This window comes from Stegodyphus dumicola, chromosome X1 (genome assembly GCF_044657685.1).
Source record: "Stegodyphus dumicola isolate Sdum_Otavi_A_Nest chromosome X1, ASM4465768v1".
NCBI classification, from domain to species: domain Eukaryota; kingdom Metazoa; phylum Arthropoda; class Arachnida; order Araneae; family Eresidae; genus Stegodyphus; species Stegodyphus dumicola.
Genome location: NC_140780.1, coordinates 169,805,298 through 169,823,326, shown reverse-complemented (window position 1 = coordinate 169,823,326; position 18,029 = coordinate 169,805,298). Strand labels below are relative to the sequence as shown.

The 18,029-nt window shown below is 31.8% G+C and overlaps 1 protein-coding gene across 2 annotated transcripts in view; it reads right to left on the bottom strand.

The window, feature by feature from the left end:
- The window catches only part of LOC118195868 (rho guanine nucleotide exchange factor 10-like protein), a 163,668-nt gene that overhangs the window by 32,050 nt on the left and 113,589 nt on the right, over positions 1-18,029 (bottom strand). For both annotated transcript variants that reach the window (XM_035367208.2, XM_085808331.1), the window contains 3 exons: positions 7,926-8,017; positions 2,661-2,773; positions 2,267-2,553 (listed from right to left, as the gene is read on the bottom strand). In XM_035367208.2, coding sequence (XP_035223099.1) covers positions 2,267-2,553; positions 2,661-2,773; positions 7,926-8,017 — 492 coding nt within the window. The remainder of the gene's footprint in view (positions 1-2,266; positions 2,554-2,660; positions 2,774-7,925; positions 8,018-18,029) is intronic.

The following is an 18,029-nucleotide window of genomic DNA, read 5'->3' as shown; positions in this document are numbered from 1 at the left end:
TCACTACAGACACACATCAAAAGTATGCAAAATTAATTTAAAAACCAAAAATTAACAGTTGGCAGCTACCTGGAAAAAATGTCTTAGAGGTGGCGCCGGTATAAAATATATAGCCGCTCTAAAAATTCAGGATTTCGCTCTAGATTTTTTTAAAGTCTCAATTTTGTGTCCTTAGGGTTCATAAATTATAGTTCATGCAAAATTGTACCACAATTTAAATTATTTTATATACTGCCCCTCAAAGGGTTAAACAAATTAAAGTATAATATTAAAAACTTATTGGCGTCATGCACGCTTCGTGCTTTCACATCTGATTTTCTGTGCATAAGTGATCACTCTAAAAGAATATGAAATTCAACTAGGGAGAATTTTTTCATCTCCTATTTAAAAAAAGGAAGACAAAGAAACCAGCAGTGGAATAAACAGGCAGTTTCATTTCTTTTTTCAAACAGTATAACATTAACAGTTTTAAAAAATTCCAAACAAGCTAAAAATTCTGTTAACCCCACAACCCTAAATACAAAAATTAAGAATTTTCAATATATCATCATCAGTGAGTAATGAACAATTTTTAAAATAAACGTATTAACAGCTTTCTAATTCTGTTGCTAATGTAAATATATATTATTTAAAATTTTTGAAAATTAAATTCCAGCAAAGCATATGGGCAACCAACAAGCTAATGTAAATATTTTTTTTCACAATTTTCTATTTGCATTAAAAAAAAAAAAAAAAAAAAAACTGCTGTCATCAAAATAACTAGATAGCAATTACCTTTTTTTTGTCCTGCTAAACATAAGTTCAGGGAAATTTCACTCTTAATAGTTAGAATTCACACAAAATATAATGAACATACAGAACTATTGGTACTTATATATTACCCTGTCAACCATTCTGGAAAATTCAGTAATAGTCACCTATCATTACTGTGGAACTCTAAGGGAAGTGACACCCGCTTTTTTAATAAAGCCTTTCTTTACTTGCTTGTATTACTATCAGATACAAATTATAAATTCAGCATAAATAAAAGTATATAAATATTCATTCTAGATTTATGAAAATGTATGCCAGGTATTTCAGTGGAGAAAAATCCCTAATGACATTAAAAATAGCAACCAAACAGTCATATTATTTATGCACTTGGTGCCACATTTTTTAGGCCATCTGATTTTACTGAATACTCTGTTCAAAACAATACGCAAACTTCCCACAGATAATTATTCCTGTTATTTTTTTGTTGGCCATATTGAGCTGTTCTCTTCCACATTTAGCAAATGTTAATCCTCTTCACCAGCCATAAATGATGCAGAATGCAGTTTACAAATGTTAGTCTATAACGCTTGAATGACGTTCAAGTTGCACTGCCATTGTTTATCCATTTTCAAGTTAAGCATCATATTATGTCTGTTAATACACACTTTTTTTATGCAATATTTCATAAATTTAAAAACAGTTTACTACTTGCCTTTTTGCAGAAGGTAGGTCTCAAATTTTTATTATTTTTTTCAAACTGCAAGAAGAATAAGTGGTAACACTTAAATTCTACCATCACTAACAAAAACAAAAAGTAGTTTACAAAGAATTGGTAAGGATTACATGAAGCAAAAATGCAGATGTTACGCATATGCTTTGACATCACACTCAGCAATAATTGAATACAGAAATGCAAATCAAAATTGCTTAAAAATGAGAATCTTAACAAATGTATGCGGTAAAAACTGTAAGATATCAGCAAACATGTAAAATATTTACTTAATGTAAAACATGGCTTCTTAACTCAAACTGATAAATGTTACAAATATTATTAACATACTGCAGCATTTATCAGAAACATACAGTCATTCAGATTCAATCAGAAACATTAAAAATATGAAAAATTTGCAAATAATTATAATGTTATTAAAAAGGGTTATGCTTGACTTAGATTTATAATAGTTGATCCCTGATATCATTACTGCATTTAAGCTATATTGCTGAAGACAACTTGAAATTAAACAAGAATCTAAATTTCGTACAAGTTAATTCCTTCATAAATTATGCCTTACTAGAGAAGACAGCGCATGTGATATATTCATTATGCTTAAAACAAAATACAAAATTTAGCAAAATAAAATTTGAATACAGTGATATTACCATTTCTCAAAATTAATTTTGTGAGTTAAAGCCTGAAAAGGAAATCTTAACTCCCTTTTCTGCCAATAAAATTTAATAAAAATTTTTTTGGAAAGAACCTTTTATACAGTATTAAAAAGTAATTAAAACTAACTTTTTACTGTCTGTTCCCATCCAAACTGTTTCGACAGACTGCACAGAACTCAAACCAACACTAGAATTATTATCAGAATCAGAACATTCTTTTGACAATGGGACTCCAGGTACAGCTTCAATTGCAATTATCTGCGTTTCACTAAGATGATAAACAGCTACTTGTCGAAGATGAGTCAAATGCACAGCCATTACAACTAAATGACTATTCACACCATCGGAAGAACAAAGCCATAGATATTGCTGAGGAACTGAACTATTCACAATGTAATGACATCCACACTTGACCTAGAAAATACATTTTTCTCAACTGGGGATTTAAATACTCAAAAGACATTGTTCAAAATAAGACAAATGCAAGTAAATATATCTTAAAGAAATGCAGTAAATCTTACTTCTGCTGAAGAAGAGGCTTGAAATACAGGAAAGGTCTTAACAAACAAAGGCATTTTACTGCTAGGTCTCTTTTCTTGCTCTGGTATATCCCATGCTGGAGTATTGTTAGGATCTAACAGAAAACATAAATTGCAGATTTAAAAATTTAAGCTGAAGAATATGCAATTGTAGGTAATGATCTGTGGAGGGCACCTTGCAAGCAAATTCAGACAAAGAAAAAACAACAATAAAAATCTCTAAAACATATATTTTAAGTATCACATGAAATGAAATTTAAAAACACTTAAAAATTAAATAAAGAGAGAATGTTCTCAAAATATCTTATTTAAATACAATACAAATTAAGCAAAAAATAGCTATAAGCACAGTTTCTGACTTCATTAGTCGAAGGAAGCATAGTTTTGTTAAAAAATTGGACCAGGCACATAAGATATTCCATTAGAAGCATCTTTTTATTAATTACATATACTTCAGTTGATATATATTAGATGTATAATTAAAAATGAAAGTTTAAACTATTGAGAAATTATTTAGTGTTAGTTTGTTAAGCAATTAGGATGATTAATGATTAATTTCGACTTGATGTGTCTCGTGTGATCAAAGGTGCTCATGTTGAACACTTGTAGGTATAACTGTTTGAGATGCTCTTTCATTTCATGTATTAATTACAATTTTAAAGTTTAATGTAATAAATACTAAAAAAGTGAAAAAACACTATATATTCATTTAGAAATTCCCTGTATTTTGATCACACACTACTAAGATGAAAATAATTATAAGTTGTACCCGATGCAATGTAACACAATGTAATTTTAATATTCATTCACTTCGAAACCAATGATTTTATGTTGCTCCCCCATGTCAATTAGTGAAACCAGACCATGAACCTTATAAGAACCAGACACAGCAACCAATGAGAGAATTCTGCACTCACATGATACACGATCATACACTTCCAAGTGAATAGTCAGCCTATTTGTCTTTTGCACTACCAAGTATCACTTTGTACTCTCTTTTGAGACCACAGCAATAGAAGGTAACTTTATTAAAACAGTTCACAAACACCCACTTCTATTGGCCTGATTTCCCTTGAAGTGTCTGGATGTCATAGCAAATGCAAATACAATACTACAAAGCTGAAATGAAGAGTTGTATTTTCAAAAGCTTAGAGTGACCTTTGAAATTTTTTGAAGATTTTAAACTTGAGCACATCTTTTCATGAATACTGAGATAGATTCTTCATTGTATATGAATGTTAATTTTAGACTACAGAACTGATCATAATACTTGATGTCATTAATGTTTAGTTCCTTTACTCTGAGTGTTCATTGCATCTGTATTTCATTTCATCACTTTTTTCAGAATTGCAAAAGACGTGCCCATTCAGGTTTAACCGAGTTTGTATAACCAACCACTCACAACGACTGCCATGATGAATTTAAGCACTAAGCATATTAATTAAATATGTTCATGCTATATATATGTAAGATATGTAAATAAAAATTATAATTTAAAAAGCCTCTCATTTGCTCATTTTTAATTTGGGTACTTCCTCTCTAGTAATAACTTTCCTGAAACTGCATCATATCTGAAAACTAATTCCACATTATGTGATCTTAAACTTCTGCATTGCCTATAAGTTTTAGCCAATCACATTAACGAAAAATTTTACTATAAATACCGTTGAAATCTAACTACACTCTCTTTTTCTCTGCCTACTCTTAACCCTTTCCAGCACCCTACCTTTTAAAGTCAGAGTCTTGATAAAAAAAAAAAAAAAAAAAAAAAGTAGGCAGTGTAATTAGGCCTAGAGGAGTACACAAGTAAAATTTTGTGAAGATAGCACTTATCGTTTTAATTCTGTGGGTGTGCCCAAAGTGGCACACTGATTGAATAGAGCTTTGAAAAAGAGTGCTGAAACGAGCATTGTTGTCAATGAACAGAGCTTTGAGATGCAGAGCAACAAAGACTAAAGAATCTCAGTTGTCCTAGATTATCGGTGAGCCGGGTCTGGGCACACCTAGGGTTCACCGTTTGATTTTAGGCAAGATTTCAAGGTAAAAACTTAAAACTAATATAGAATAAGGAGATTAGCATACAGCCAAAAAATAACATAGAAAATTCTTTTCAAACAATTCCTTTTATACCCTAAAAAAAAATCTGGAAGATTTCTTTGAAAAATGAGGGTCATAAAAAACTAAACATGGCTAAAATATATGGACTGGTTTGTGTTGAGCTGCCATCTACTATAAATAAAGACGGTTCAGAATAACCTACAAATCCTTTTCCATTCAATTTTTCTGTGCGTACAGAAGGAAATTTTCAGGTATGTCTAAACTGGACACACTGTGCCGCAAAGGGTTAATAGCTAAAGGACATCTCTTGCTTGGCTGCTTCTGTTAAAAATGTAATGCGTCATCATCAAAATCAAAGGGTGTAGATTAGCCAACATTGTGATGTGCCATGGCATATGGTAATCAATATCAATAAAGAGATATGTAGATTATCAAGTGATTTTTTGATTCTTCAAAAGTTCTCCACATCTTCTAATGTGTAACTAATTTTCAGTGATCTTTTACAGTACATCTTTTTCAGTGATTCTTTTCAGAGATAATTTTGCAGTCATGAGTGTGACTGCAAAATACTCTCTTCCCTAGTCAAGCACTCATATCTCATATCAAATTACTGCAAGGAACTAAATTTTATCATCACATATATGTGTATGTTTTGGTAGTTTAATATCTAAGTTATGAATCTAAATTTTTTTATAGTTTCAAACTGGTGTAAATGATGAACAGAATTTCCACAGCAACAATACAGTAGTAACTCATTAAGAAAATGGAAGAAATACAGAAGGAAATAAAATGGTGAAAAATGATGCTATAAGAAATGCTGAACTGAAACAAATAATTTTAAAGGAGTATCAACACACTATTTGACTAGACTAGAAGAGAAACACGACATATTAGAAACATTTTAAACACTTCATCCTGTCTCTCCTGAAGTAGATCTTTGACTATCAGTAACATACAAGTCTCTGTTTTCTTCCCTGGAAAAAATACTCTGCATTACAAACAGTATACCAAGATACTTAGCATGGAATTTTCTCTCTTTTCAGTTTCCTTAATATGAGAATGAAATACTCATGTGACTGGAGACAAATGTGAAAGACAAATTTCCTCAAATGAACCATTTAATCTTTTTTTAAAGCAAAGCAGCAGACTTGATATGTAAAGAATTATAAATGTTTCACTTTCTAAAAGATTTATAACTATTTGTAACTCAGGAAAGTCAGCGAGAAGCTGAAGATAAGTATACATTGGACAAGTCAATGCTGGAAACCATTGTGGTCCTGGGATGCTGCAACAGCTGTGGTATTCCCACATAAACAAAGTCACAAAACTTCCATTACAGACATTTTGCAACATGAACTGAAAAATAACTCTACATCTTAAAGACAACTGAAATTGAGAGAATGTCTGTGCCGTACTGGAAAAAATTACTTAAAACAGAAGCAAGACACCTGATGTGTATCAGGCCCATCAATGACCAAATGGTGAAGAGAGCTAAATATTGGTAGTTCAACCTGCTTCGAGTTTGAACCCAAGAGGGTTGCGTGGTTGGTTTTTTTCATTGTCTAATGTATATGCAAACCAGTTTCCCACAAGAAATGGCTCCACAAAAACATCCCTCCTCTTAGGCAGACAGTCCTGATAGCTTTACCAAATTTAAATAGCCTAACCTGGTATGCATCAGAAGACTTTATCATTCTCAAGATCTTCAAAGACATTCCTGTCACTGCTTGCAGTGTCTACTACAAACAATATGCACATATTTTGATTACCATGTCACTAACATATGAAAAATAGAAACTGCTGCAAATGCATTTCCTTTCAACTTCCAACAACATTATCTGCAGTCCACCATTTTTTAAAATAAAAATTCTGAACCATTAGTGGAAATAATTTAATCATGATTACTAATATCTGTAGATACACTACAAAATGAATGCACTGCAAGGAATTCATTAATACTGAAATGAATGCTAAATTAACAGTGAATTAGCAATAATCTCAGCATTTTATACTCTTTTAACTATCTCTGGGTTATATATTTTTTTTTAAAAAAATAATTCAGAAGTGCAGTTCATGAACCTGCAGCCGTTGTGATGTTCGGAAAACAAGACAGCTCGTTGAAGCACAAATTCTGTTGGCAAGTTTGGAATTGAGTTTCTTGAAATAGTTGATTAATTTCTTTGAATGTTTATCTTCTTTTGTATGTTTTCTGAGATAATGCGATTTTTAAACACCCTTCCTGCACATGTCTCTAGAACACAAACCATTTATTCTGCTTCTCATTCCCCAAAATCCTGATGGAAGGACTTTTTTTTTACAACTTGGCTATGAATTAGCACTTCCTTTTCAGACTTATTCTACAACATAAAGAATCAGAAGTGAAGCCTTTGTAAGGCCCCCCCTCAAAAAATCATCAATATAAACAAAGCATGATGCTAAGTAAAGTGAATTTGTAGTAGGCTGACAACTATGAAAATGACCTGCATAGAAAATTGCTTTTCAGAAGATGAGTTTATTTAGCATTTTTTTATGGTACCCAGATCATTAACAGCTAGCTGCACTCTTATAGCTAACCTCCCTGCTAAAAAGAATGCAAAAGTTTTGGTAGAGTTCAAGACAAAGCTGTATCAACACTACTCAGACAATATGTCTATAATTCCAGCCTCTGTTATTTAAAAGCAAAACATGTTTAAAAATTTTAAGCCACAAATCTAATTTCTGGAGAAGCATGTTTATTTTTTAAACTTCTTTGTGGATGCTAACTTAATGATTAAAAAAAAAAAAAAAAAAAAAGGGACATCTGGTAATCCTCAGAAAACATTTTTTTCAAGCTTAACTCTAGGAAACAAGAGCTAACCATACCCTTTTATGCAATCTTCCTTGAATATTTCATATCACATACACTCAATTTATGCAACTATGAAAATTGTCTGTCGATATTTTTACAAATTATGTAAATAAATGTAATACAGGTTAAGATCTTTCAGATTAATAGGGAATCCTATATAGCCTTTGTTAATCATTAATAAAAAACTGTCAAAAAAGATGTATACAAATAAGAAAAGTATTTTTTTATGAAAACCTTAGCCATAGATTATCCTAAAAATGTACTATCCAAAATGGCTCCCGCATTATTAGTACAGAGAAACAAATGTTAATCAATGTTAACAACATTTACACATCACATACCTAATGCAAGTTTTGCAAGTCTCAAATCAGTTGTCCAATCTCTCTTCACATTAGGACTTGCCATTTGAAAACATATACTTTCCTTATTTGACCTGCAATAAATAAAAAATCAGAAAAAGAAGTAATTAATAAAATTAAACAGAATAACATTTTGCAAAAATAAAAAAAAGGAAATTTAGTAAACAATGAATAAAAAACCATAAATAAATTATTTGGGGAAAGTTAGCATATACTTCTGGAGATTTCATAAAATAGTCAACACAGGAGATAAGTGTGAAAGATATTTCTTAAACATTTAACAAAGGAAATAAATTACTGTACTAACCAGAAGTAAATAATTTCAATCTTAAAACTATGTTCTTCAAGAAGTACTTCAGTCAATAAACAATTCAGTTCTACCTTCGATAAGATGTTTAATGTAGTTAAAACTAAATGAAAGAATGTTATTTCAAATGAAGACTTATTCTTCAATTAGCAGACATATTTTCAACTTGAAGCTTTTGGAAACCCATTTAAAAGGCCAATGCATGTTCAAAGACCAGAAAGCTTTTAACAGCTCAATTTTGTGAGTAGGAGGATGTGTGCATCAAATTTCGGGTATGTTGAATAAAAGCATTACTTTTTAAATTAAATATATCTGTGTGTAAACAGAAACTAAATACAAGTTAATTTCTGTTAATAAATTGATGATTATTAACTAACTAAATCATCTTGCTGGTATAAATACGATTTCTTTCAAAATACCTTTTACTCTAAACAGTTCCTTTTTGGGGGTGGGGGGTTATAGTTTTGAAGCATTTCTTATTTGATTTCCATTTCAATTTAACACATTTCATCTCTTTCAAAAGTTTAAAAATTTAACTAATAAATATTTTCTTATATGAATATGTGCATGTGTGCGTGTGTGCACTTTCCAAAATTTCTATTTTTGTGATTTTAAAATTCACTACAGGATTGTCTTACAACTATCTGGAGAGAGAGAACTATTAAAATAATTTATCAAAATCTATTTCTTAAAGAAAGAGACTAAAATATCTTTACAAACCAGAGTTCCAGCATTTTGTTCACTTGACCTAAATATATATTTTTTAAAGAAAGAGACTCCCCAAAAATCTTTATCAAGAAGCAATTAGTTGCACAGTAAATTTATAGTACTCTGGTTCTCCAAATATCTGGAAAACGTTTGAGAACTGCAAGTTCCCCCTCTCTTTAAATGTTTTACCCTGGACCCACAATTTTATAAATCCCATTACTTAAAACCAAATCAGCTATGATGAGCTATTCCTGCTTTTTCAGCATTTAAAACTGACAAAGAGAAGGCAAAATATATTTTAGGGTACCCCTTGGAGAAAATTGGCAAATTTGGGGGGGGGGGGCATTCCATGTCCAGCGGCCTCTCCAGTAAAATGGTGTCCAAAAAATAATTTTAAAATATATAATCTCAATAAACTGCATTTTGAATCAATCAAGGAAGTAACATATGAATGGAAATACATGTTACCTAATCTATGCAGTACAAAAAGGATATATCAACTTACCATATTTAAAAATTTTTGTTTCTTTGGTATGTGTGACACACAGAATTCCTTAACAGCATCCAAAAACTAAATTATCTAAACTAGAATCTATATACCGCCATCACTACATAAATTCACAACAGTAAAAATGAAAAATACCCTCTGGACTTTAAGTGGCATTTCTTTCAAAAATCCCTTTTCATTACACCCTTACACCCTACGTACTTTCCATAGTGTTGATATTAGCTCTGGTTTCCAAACCCTTAAATATCACTGTGTAATTTACCGAGAGGTTAAAGAAGCCATTTAAATCTTCATTTATACACCAGTCAATCAGTGTCTTCTTTCCCATTCTGTCCAAAGTGTTCAAAAGCTTCAGGTTAATTGTACCAACAGTAGGTTAACGTACATTTTAGAGCATAAAGCACACAATAAGCAACGTAATTCCTAACGAAAATCCAACACATAAATAAGCCCTTATAAATATCTTCTCAACAGTCAAAATCACCGTAATCACGCGTTACAACCAATCACATCATAATAAGGTTTTCATAACATTCAACTACTCAGGTTACCATAAATGAAACAACCTGGAAATAATCCAAGGGGTACCCTAAAGTATAGACTTACCAATTGAAGAATCCAAACTAAAACTTCAGGAACACAAACTCACAAATGGAGTGTATCCCTTTTACATGTTGGATAAGTGCTCAATGATGATTACGAGATGTACACAAGCATCGTTCATTTTACATTGCTACTCTAATATTCTATATTACAATTATGATTAACAATAATAACAGATACAGTTACATAGATAACATCTCCCTTTTTTTAACAGAAATAATAATAAAATTATACATATTCTTTTAACAATCCTACCAGATTGAGTTATGTAGTTAAGTCCATTTGCAAAATTTGGTGATACAACACCTCTTTCGGTATTTGGTGGCACAACACTTTTGTTGGGTGCTGAAGAATTTACAGGTACACCTAAATTCGAAGTATTGCTACTAATCGCGGGTTCATCCGTAACTTCATGGTTGTTTTGCATTGCAAACGCTTTCTGATTACTTCCTTTATGAAATGTCTCTTCTGTTCCTTTCTATAATTCTTCCATCTGTTCTTACAATCCTGTATGAATGTGGTCTTTCTTGCTTCTGTAATTTTCTCTTTTTCATTAAATTTTTTCCCTTTTCTTTTATGTACACATAATCTTATACCTTCAGTGGTTTTAATGGTCTTGCATTTCTATCATAATAGCTTTTTGTAAGGTTTGTCTCTTCAGTAAATATTGTTTATGGTCTTCATATTATTTAGTTGGGATGAAATTCTCTTTTATAGGCATCAATCCATTTACTTTTCTTCCAAACATCAATTCTGTAGGTGACTTAATTTCATCTGAAATAGAAGAGTTATGATATTCCAGTAATACTAAATATGGATCCTTATTGTCAACTACAGCTTTTTCTAACATTTGCTTGACAGTCTGAATGTGTCTTTCAACCATTCCATTAGATTGTGGTTAATTTGGATTCTATCTTGCAAATTCTTTAAATTTCCTGCAACTATATTGTGGACCATTATCCGAATATACTATTTTCGGAATACCAATGTCTTTCAAAAATTTATTTCAATTGCTTTATTACTGCTACACTTGACAAATCTTCCAAATGTCCAATTTCGATGTATTTGCTAAACTAATCTATAACGATTACATAATGCCTTCCTTGAAAGTAAAAGAGATCTGTTCCCAATATTTCCCATGGATCATCAGGTATTTCTTTAGATATTGTTATGAAATGTACAGGTGCGGTACGATCGCTTCCCCACAACAGTTTTAAGGTTGCCATACTGCCACATTTGGCGAGAAATCGCCCATTTGGCGACAAAATTGGCGATATGCCATGGATGGATAAAGAACCTTCTGGGACAAATTCTTACCGGTTTAGCCCATAATGTTCTCGAACACAAGCCGAAAGCTATATAAACCCAGCTGGTATGCGGAGAAGTAGTATCGAGTTGCTGTCTTGTCTAGCGAGTCAATCCTTGTGGAGTCGATCGAGTTGACAGCCGGGCAGCAAGTGCCGAGTGGGTCGTATAGTGCACCGAAAGAGTCTCGTAGTGTATCGCGGTTAGTGCATCATTGAGAGAGTGTGTTGAGCTCCGGGAGAATGACTAAATCGAAGAGTTGGGACTTGTGCTCTGTGTGTAGTCGAGTTCAGCGTGAGTTGTAGCGTGGAGTCCCGAGAGTACGTGGATTTCCGAGAACGACCAAGCAGAGTCGGGAGCTGTACTCTAGTGCTTTGCCGTGAAGCTGTCTCCACCGTGATAGCCTGGAGGCTGTGTCGCTGATCGTTTCAGCGTGTTTATAGTAGTTCATTGACAACTGTAAAAACATATTTTGGAGCTGTCCTGACAATACAAACCCTTAAATGCCAATAAAGTGTGTTTCGATACTTCATCAAGTAGTACTGTCATTATTCACTCCAAATCCTCACAAACCCCATACGAACGTGAAGAGAGGAAATAATGTAACCACTGGTGTCAGAAAAGAAAAACTCAACAATATCATTGGTTCTTTAGTATTAGCTTTTTGTAAACTTAAAACCTTCAATTTCTTTCAGCATTCCTGGCCAATATAACATTTCTCATGTTTTGTTCTTGCATTTTACTTCTCCTAAATGACCATAATGAATTCTACTATCTTTTCGTAAGCTTTTTGGTACAACACAGGAATTTTTAAATAATAATCCACTTGCTTCTGATAGTTCTTCTCTGAAGTTAAAATATGGTTTTGCCAGTTGTGGAACCATACATTTTTCATCTGGCCATCCAGTTTTAATTAATTTTCTTAAAACTTGTAGTTCTTCATCCTTTTCTGTTTCCAGTTGAAAAACTTCCATTTTGTCTTTAGACATTGGTATACATTCTACAACCAATCCAACATGGGCCTCTACATCTCCTTCAAAGAAATCAAATCATCTATCAGTAAATGATCTCAATAATGCATCTACATTTTAGATGACTTTTGACTAATGTTAACACTAACATTAGTCAAAAGTCGTTAAGTTCTTTTCCTCCTGGGGTTACCTCAAACTGATACGGCTGTAATCTTATATGCATTCTTTGCAATCTTACTGGGCATTTATATTTATTAGCTTTTTGAAAACTGATTATAACAGTTTATGGTCACTTAGAAATGTAACATGCTTTCCAAATATATACTGGTGAAATTTCTCACACATAAATACAATAGCTAAAGTTTCCTTTTCACTTTGAGCATAATTCTTCTGTTAATGCCTTAGATGCATATGCTACTGGTAAACTATTCTGCAGTAATCTTAGTCCTTCTTGAGATGAATCTACAGATAAAACTACTGGCATGTTTATATCCTAATACTGTAAAACTGGTCTATTTACTAAGACATCTTTTAGTATTCTATGCTTTTTCATATGCTGCATTCCAGTTCCAGATAATTTGCTTTTTTCAACAAATCTCTTAAACAAGATGTCAGTTTTGATACATTGGGTATAAATATAGAAACATATGTAAACATTTCTATATGAGTTTCTAATTCTTTGACATTTTCTGGTGGTTTTATATCTAGAATAGTATTAATTTTGTCTTCATCTGGTTTTAAACCATCTTTAGAAAATATGTGTCATTTCACTTCATTCAGCCCAAATTTACATTTATTTAAATTAAATTTAACATTCTTTCATCTGGCTCTGTCCAACAACTTCTTTAATCTTAAATCACGTTCTTTTTTATCTTTTCCCCAAACTAATAAGTCATCTCTATATATATTTGAACTCCTTCAAAATCACTAAAATTTCAGAAAAACTTCTGATGATGAACTCAGTCCAATGGCAACCTTAAAAAAACAATACAGTCAAAAGTCGTTAATTAGGACACCCATAATCCGGAATGATCTATAATCCGGACCTCAAAGCTACAAACATTCTGTGCATAGGCGTTTATGCGTGCGCGTAAGACCTTTTCGGCTGAGAATATGCGTGTGCGCAAGCACATAATACGTTTACGCATGAGTGTTTAATGTATAACGGATGGTATAAGCTAAGATGTTAATGTTGCAGATTGCGTTGTTCCTTAATCTTCGAATTGAATCCGGCTTATTATTTTTTGCAGACTGTTAGAGCAATTTTATAAAAGTAAGCTTGAACTTTCGATTATGTCAAATAGAATTTCTGATATATATTTACTAATATGTAAAGGATCTACAAAGCGAAAGTATATTTTGAAATCTGAAAATCAATTTCATGCTGCTCTGCGGCAGGGGGAGGGGAGAAACGCCGCAGCGCACAATGAATTAGAAGTTGATCTGTCAGCACAATCCTTATCTTCAGGGCAGATGTTTTTATTTTATTTGGCTTATAATTCCTTACTAAATGTAGTATTTCATCTCGATGTACTCCGTCTTTGATATGATTTGAATCAAGTTCCTCGTCATTATAATTCGCTTCTGATAGTGTAGAAAATGACAGAGAGGTTATTGAAAACGAAAACATTTCGACTGACAAATTAGTCAGTATTCTCGACACAGCAATTATAGGACTTGAACAGCGGAACTTTGTAACTAAACAAGAAATTATGTCTGTTTAATAGAATTAATGAGAAAGTATTATCACATGAAACTAAGCAACTTAAACAACCTACGTTGAAAGAAATGTTTAATAAAGTAAACAAATAAATATTAAGCTTTTTCTTTTTGTAAATTTTGATACCCTTTAGATCATAATTGTTCTTTATTTCATAAATTACGGTTTCATATTTTTAATTTTGTAATTTCTGCATGCCATCTTACCAGATTTAAACTGATCTATAATCCGGAAAAATCGATAATCCGGAATCGCCGAAGTCCCGACGAGTCCGGATTAACGACTTTTGACTGTATCTACCAAACAGAGTATTAAATGTTGTAAATTCACAACTTGAATTCGACAATTTAATTTACCAAAATACTTTTATTGTATCTAAAATACTAAACACCTTCGCATTTGTCATTTGAGATGAAATTTATTCAAAGACTGGCATGTGATAATGTTCTCTCAGTATATTTTGGTTAAGGTGCTGATTATCTAAACACATTCTTAAATTACCACCTTTTTTTTTTCCTTACTACAACTAATGAATTTTCTTTGTAGTACTTCCTTTTTCCATTCTTGCAAATTCCTTTTTTAATGGGTTTAATAAACTGTACAAATCCTTTGTACTAGGTTTAATTTTTGCAATGTACGTAAACCTAAAATAGCTGGAACAGTTTTATCACTTGCCTACTACTTGAAATTCTACTCTAAATACTTGGCCTCTTTCGATGTTTCACATAATAATTTGCATTTTCTGACTACATCAATTGTAGTACCATTGTAATTCCTTAAAGAGACTTTTGATTTAGTCAAACATTTATCTCTTAAATTTAATTGTTTCATATCAGGCAATGGTAGCACATTACACAGAGCACCAGTATCCAACTTAACAAACAAATATTTAGATATGTTTACTTTTAGTCCTTCAAACCATTCCGTTCTATTTTTACAAAATGAATTTGTATCTTCTACTGAAACTAAAATATATTCATTGCCATAATGCAACTCAAGCTCTAAATTATTCTGTAAAACACTAACATTTTTTTTAAGTGCACATTTTAGAAAAGTGAATTCCCCCCCCCCAGTACAAGTAAATCTTATAAGCATGATAATTATATAACTTATGAAAAATTCCACATTTTCTACGTGGTTTTAGATTATTGTATGTATTTCCTTGATAGTTTGAAGATGATATAATAATTTGTTGTTTTTGTTTTACAGGATAGTTTTTCTTACAAGGCTGACTTTCTCACTCTAAAGGTGGGATTTTATTCCGCTTGATCACTTCAGTTTTATTTCCTTTGGTTAAAATTTTCAGCTGAAGTTCTCTAATTCAGAAGATTTACATATCTTAATAAATTTCTCCAATGTTAACTGATCTTCCCTTATCTTTGAGATTTTTACTTAGAATTCCACTTACTATTCTATCTTTTATTAAACTATCTTTTAATTCTGCAAATCCACAGTTTCTACTTAATTTCTTTAAATTTCTTAAAAAATCATCAAACAATTCACCTACATGTTGTGTTCAACAGAAAAATATACATCTATCAACACCTTTATTTGCTTTCGGTATGCAATAATTTTCAAAAGCTTCAATTATGTTGTCAAAATCCTTCTTATCTTTTTCACTTAAAGTAAAAGTATTAAACTTTTCAAGTGCTTCTTCACCAATAATATGCAATAAAAAAGCTACTTCTAATTTCAGGAGATATGATAATACCACCAGACACTAACATGTAAATTTGGAATTTTTGTTTCCACTTCTTCCAATTTTTGCTTAAATTACCTTTGAAATTTAGATTACTAGGTGGCTATAATCCATCCATATTTAATTTAGGACTTTAAATAGTTTATATATACGTATTTTTAGCCACTTCAAATAAAAATAAACAATGCACTTACCAGTAATGGAAGTTTCGATTTCACTGTAAAAAAACTTCCCATTTTTGTGTAGAATGTCCATGATTATTCACAAGCGATGCTGCATGGTTTTTTTTAAAAAATATTTTCTTTTTTTAATCTACCGCTAACTGTGCCATGTATAATTTTTAAATGCTGGATAAGTGCTCAATGATGATTACAAGATGTGCACAACATCATTTCTTCTACATTACTACTCTAATATTCTGTATATTCCAGTTATTAATAATAATAGATACCAGTTACATATATAACAGGGAGCAAGTGAAACCTTGGCATTGCCAATTTCATCCATCCTTTGCATAATTATTATGAAGAATATTAAAATTAATTATGAAGCAAATTAATATGAATACACACATAAAGCTCTAGAGTGCACTTTTCAAAACTAAGCAAGAAAAAGTCTAAAATTTTAAGCAAGATTTCGCTTATTTTAAAATTTCTTCATTTGCCAAATTCATCAATGCTCTTGTAGTAGACACATTTTGGTGCAGATCAGAAGCCCTCAGTTTGAATCCTCAGGGCAACGGTGCTGTTTTCACAAGTATTACTAATGTTTTTTGAATTCTGGAAGAAAATTCATTCATAAATATATTTTGAACCCACACACAGAAATGTAGAATGCAGAAACTTCAGAAAATTGTAATTTTTTAATGTACAGCATTTTATTTTACTGTATTTCAAATTTATTCACATTCGAAAGGACGGCCTCTGCCTTAAAAACACTCAAAACATAAAATATTTTGGCATCAGGTACACAGCATTACATTATGTACAAATCATAATTCCAAATATTTCAAAATCAGTTCATTAAAATGTTATGGGAAAAGCCCACTTCATGTTGTCACCAATCTCACTAGCATGGCAAAGGTCAGCACAAGACCATGACAGTCATTGTGGCAAGAAGTCAAATGTGCCAGCCTTGAGCACCTCGAGCCTGACTTTAGCTCAATTCTATCCACAATTTTGAGAAAGAGTGCCTAACAGCTATGGTTTTGATTCTCCCACACCTCTTCCCATACCACCAACTTCTCAACAGGACTTTCAGTTCACCGCATATTCAGAGTGTTATGATGCAAAACAAACACTTTACATTTACAGACATCTATGCTTATTTTTAGATGCGAACTCGGGTCCTTCGGTACAGATGTCAGATTCACTAACCTCTATCGTGGTTGAGAGGAAGATTGTTTATTAATGTTCAGAAAATCTCTCCAGCGAATTACGTTATGAAATTCTTGATGATGAAATTCCTCTAGCAAATCTCAAAATGGTAGACTCGTATTATAATTAAAAAAACTGAAGTCTATAGTTTCTTACTTTAAAACAGACATTTTACAGCCATTGTCAGTCCCTATTTGCAATAGTAATTCATGTCATCATCAATGCACAACTTTTATTTTCTCTGTGCAACTATTTGCTCACATTTAATAGACTTTAAAAAATATACAAATAAGCAAGTTTTAAAACAATTTCACAGTACTTCCAAGGCTCATCACACATTAACCCCTCCGAGCGGTTCAGCTCCCTCAGGTAACGGCATAAAAAATAATCGTGTGTACTCACTCATCTGGTCTGTCACAAAAACGGCAAGTATTTTGACTCAAACTACTTCAAAAGCGGGCCCCCCTTACCATGTGGATATATTAAGCTAATTCTCCCCTCCATTGAATTTAGCAAGTGAAATTGGTTTTTTTCCTATTTTATCTTTGTCACAGGGTTGGTAGATAAAATGTTACTTTATCTCCTATTTGGCTATGTTATAGTTTGCATACTAACACATATGCTGTACATTGCTCGTACCTTAATCAAGCAAGATATGTGCCGAATACAGAAAGTTAGTCAATATGCATTAGTAATAGAAACTACGTAAAATGCTTTAAATTTCCAGTTCCTTTAAGGAATTGCTTCAATAATGGTGAAAAATTAATCTTCCATTCTTTAGTTATTTTCTGAGAAAATACTTTTCAATATACAAAAGGAATTTGTGATAATTTTCCCCTCTCATGTTCCAATTTTTCGAATACAAATTATTCACAACTTATTTTAATAT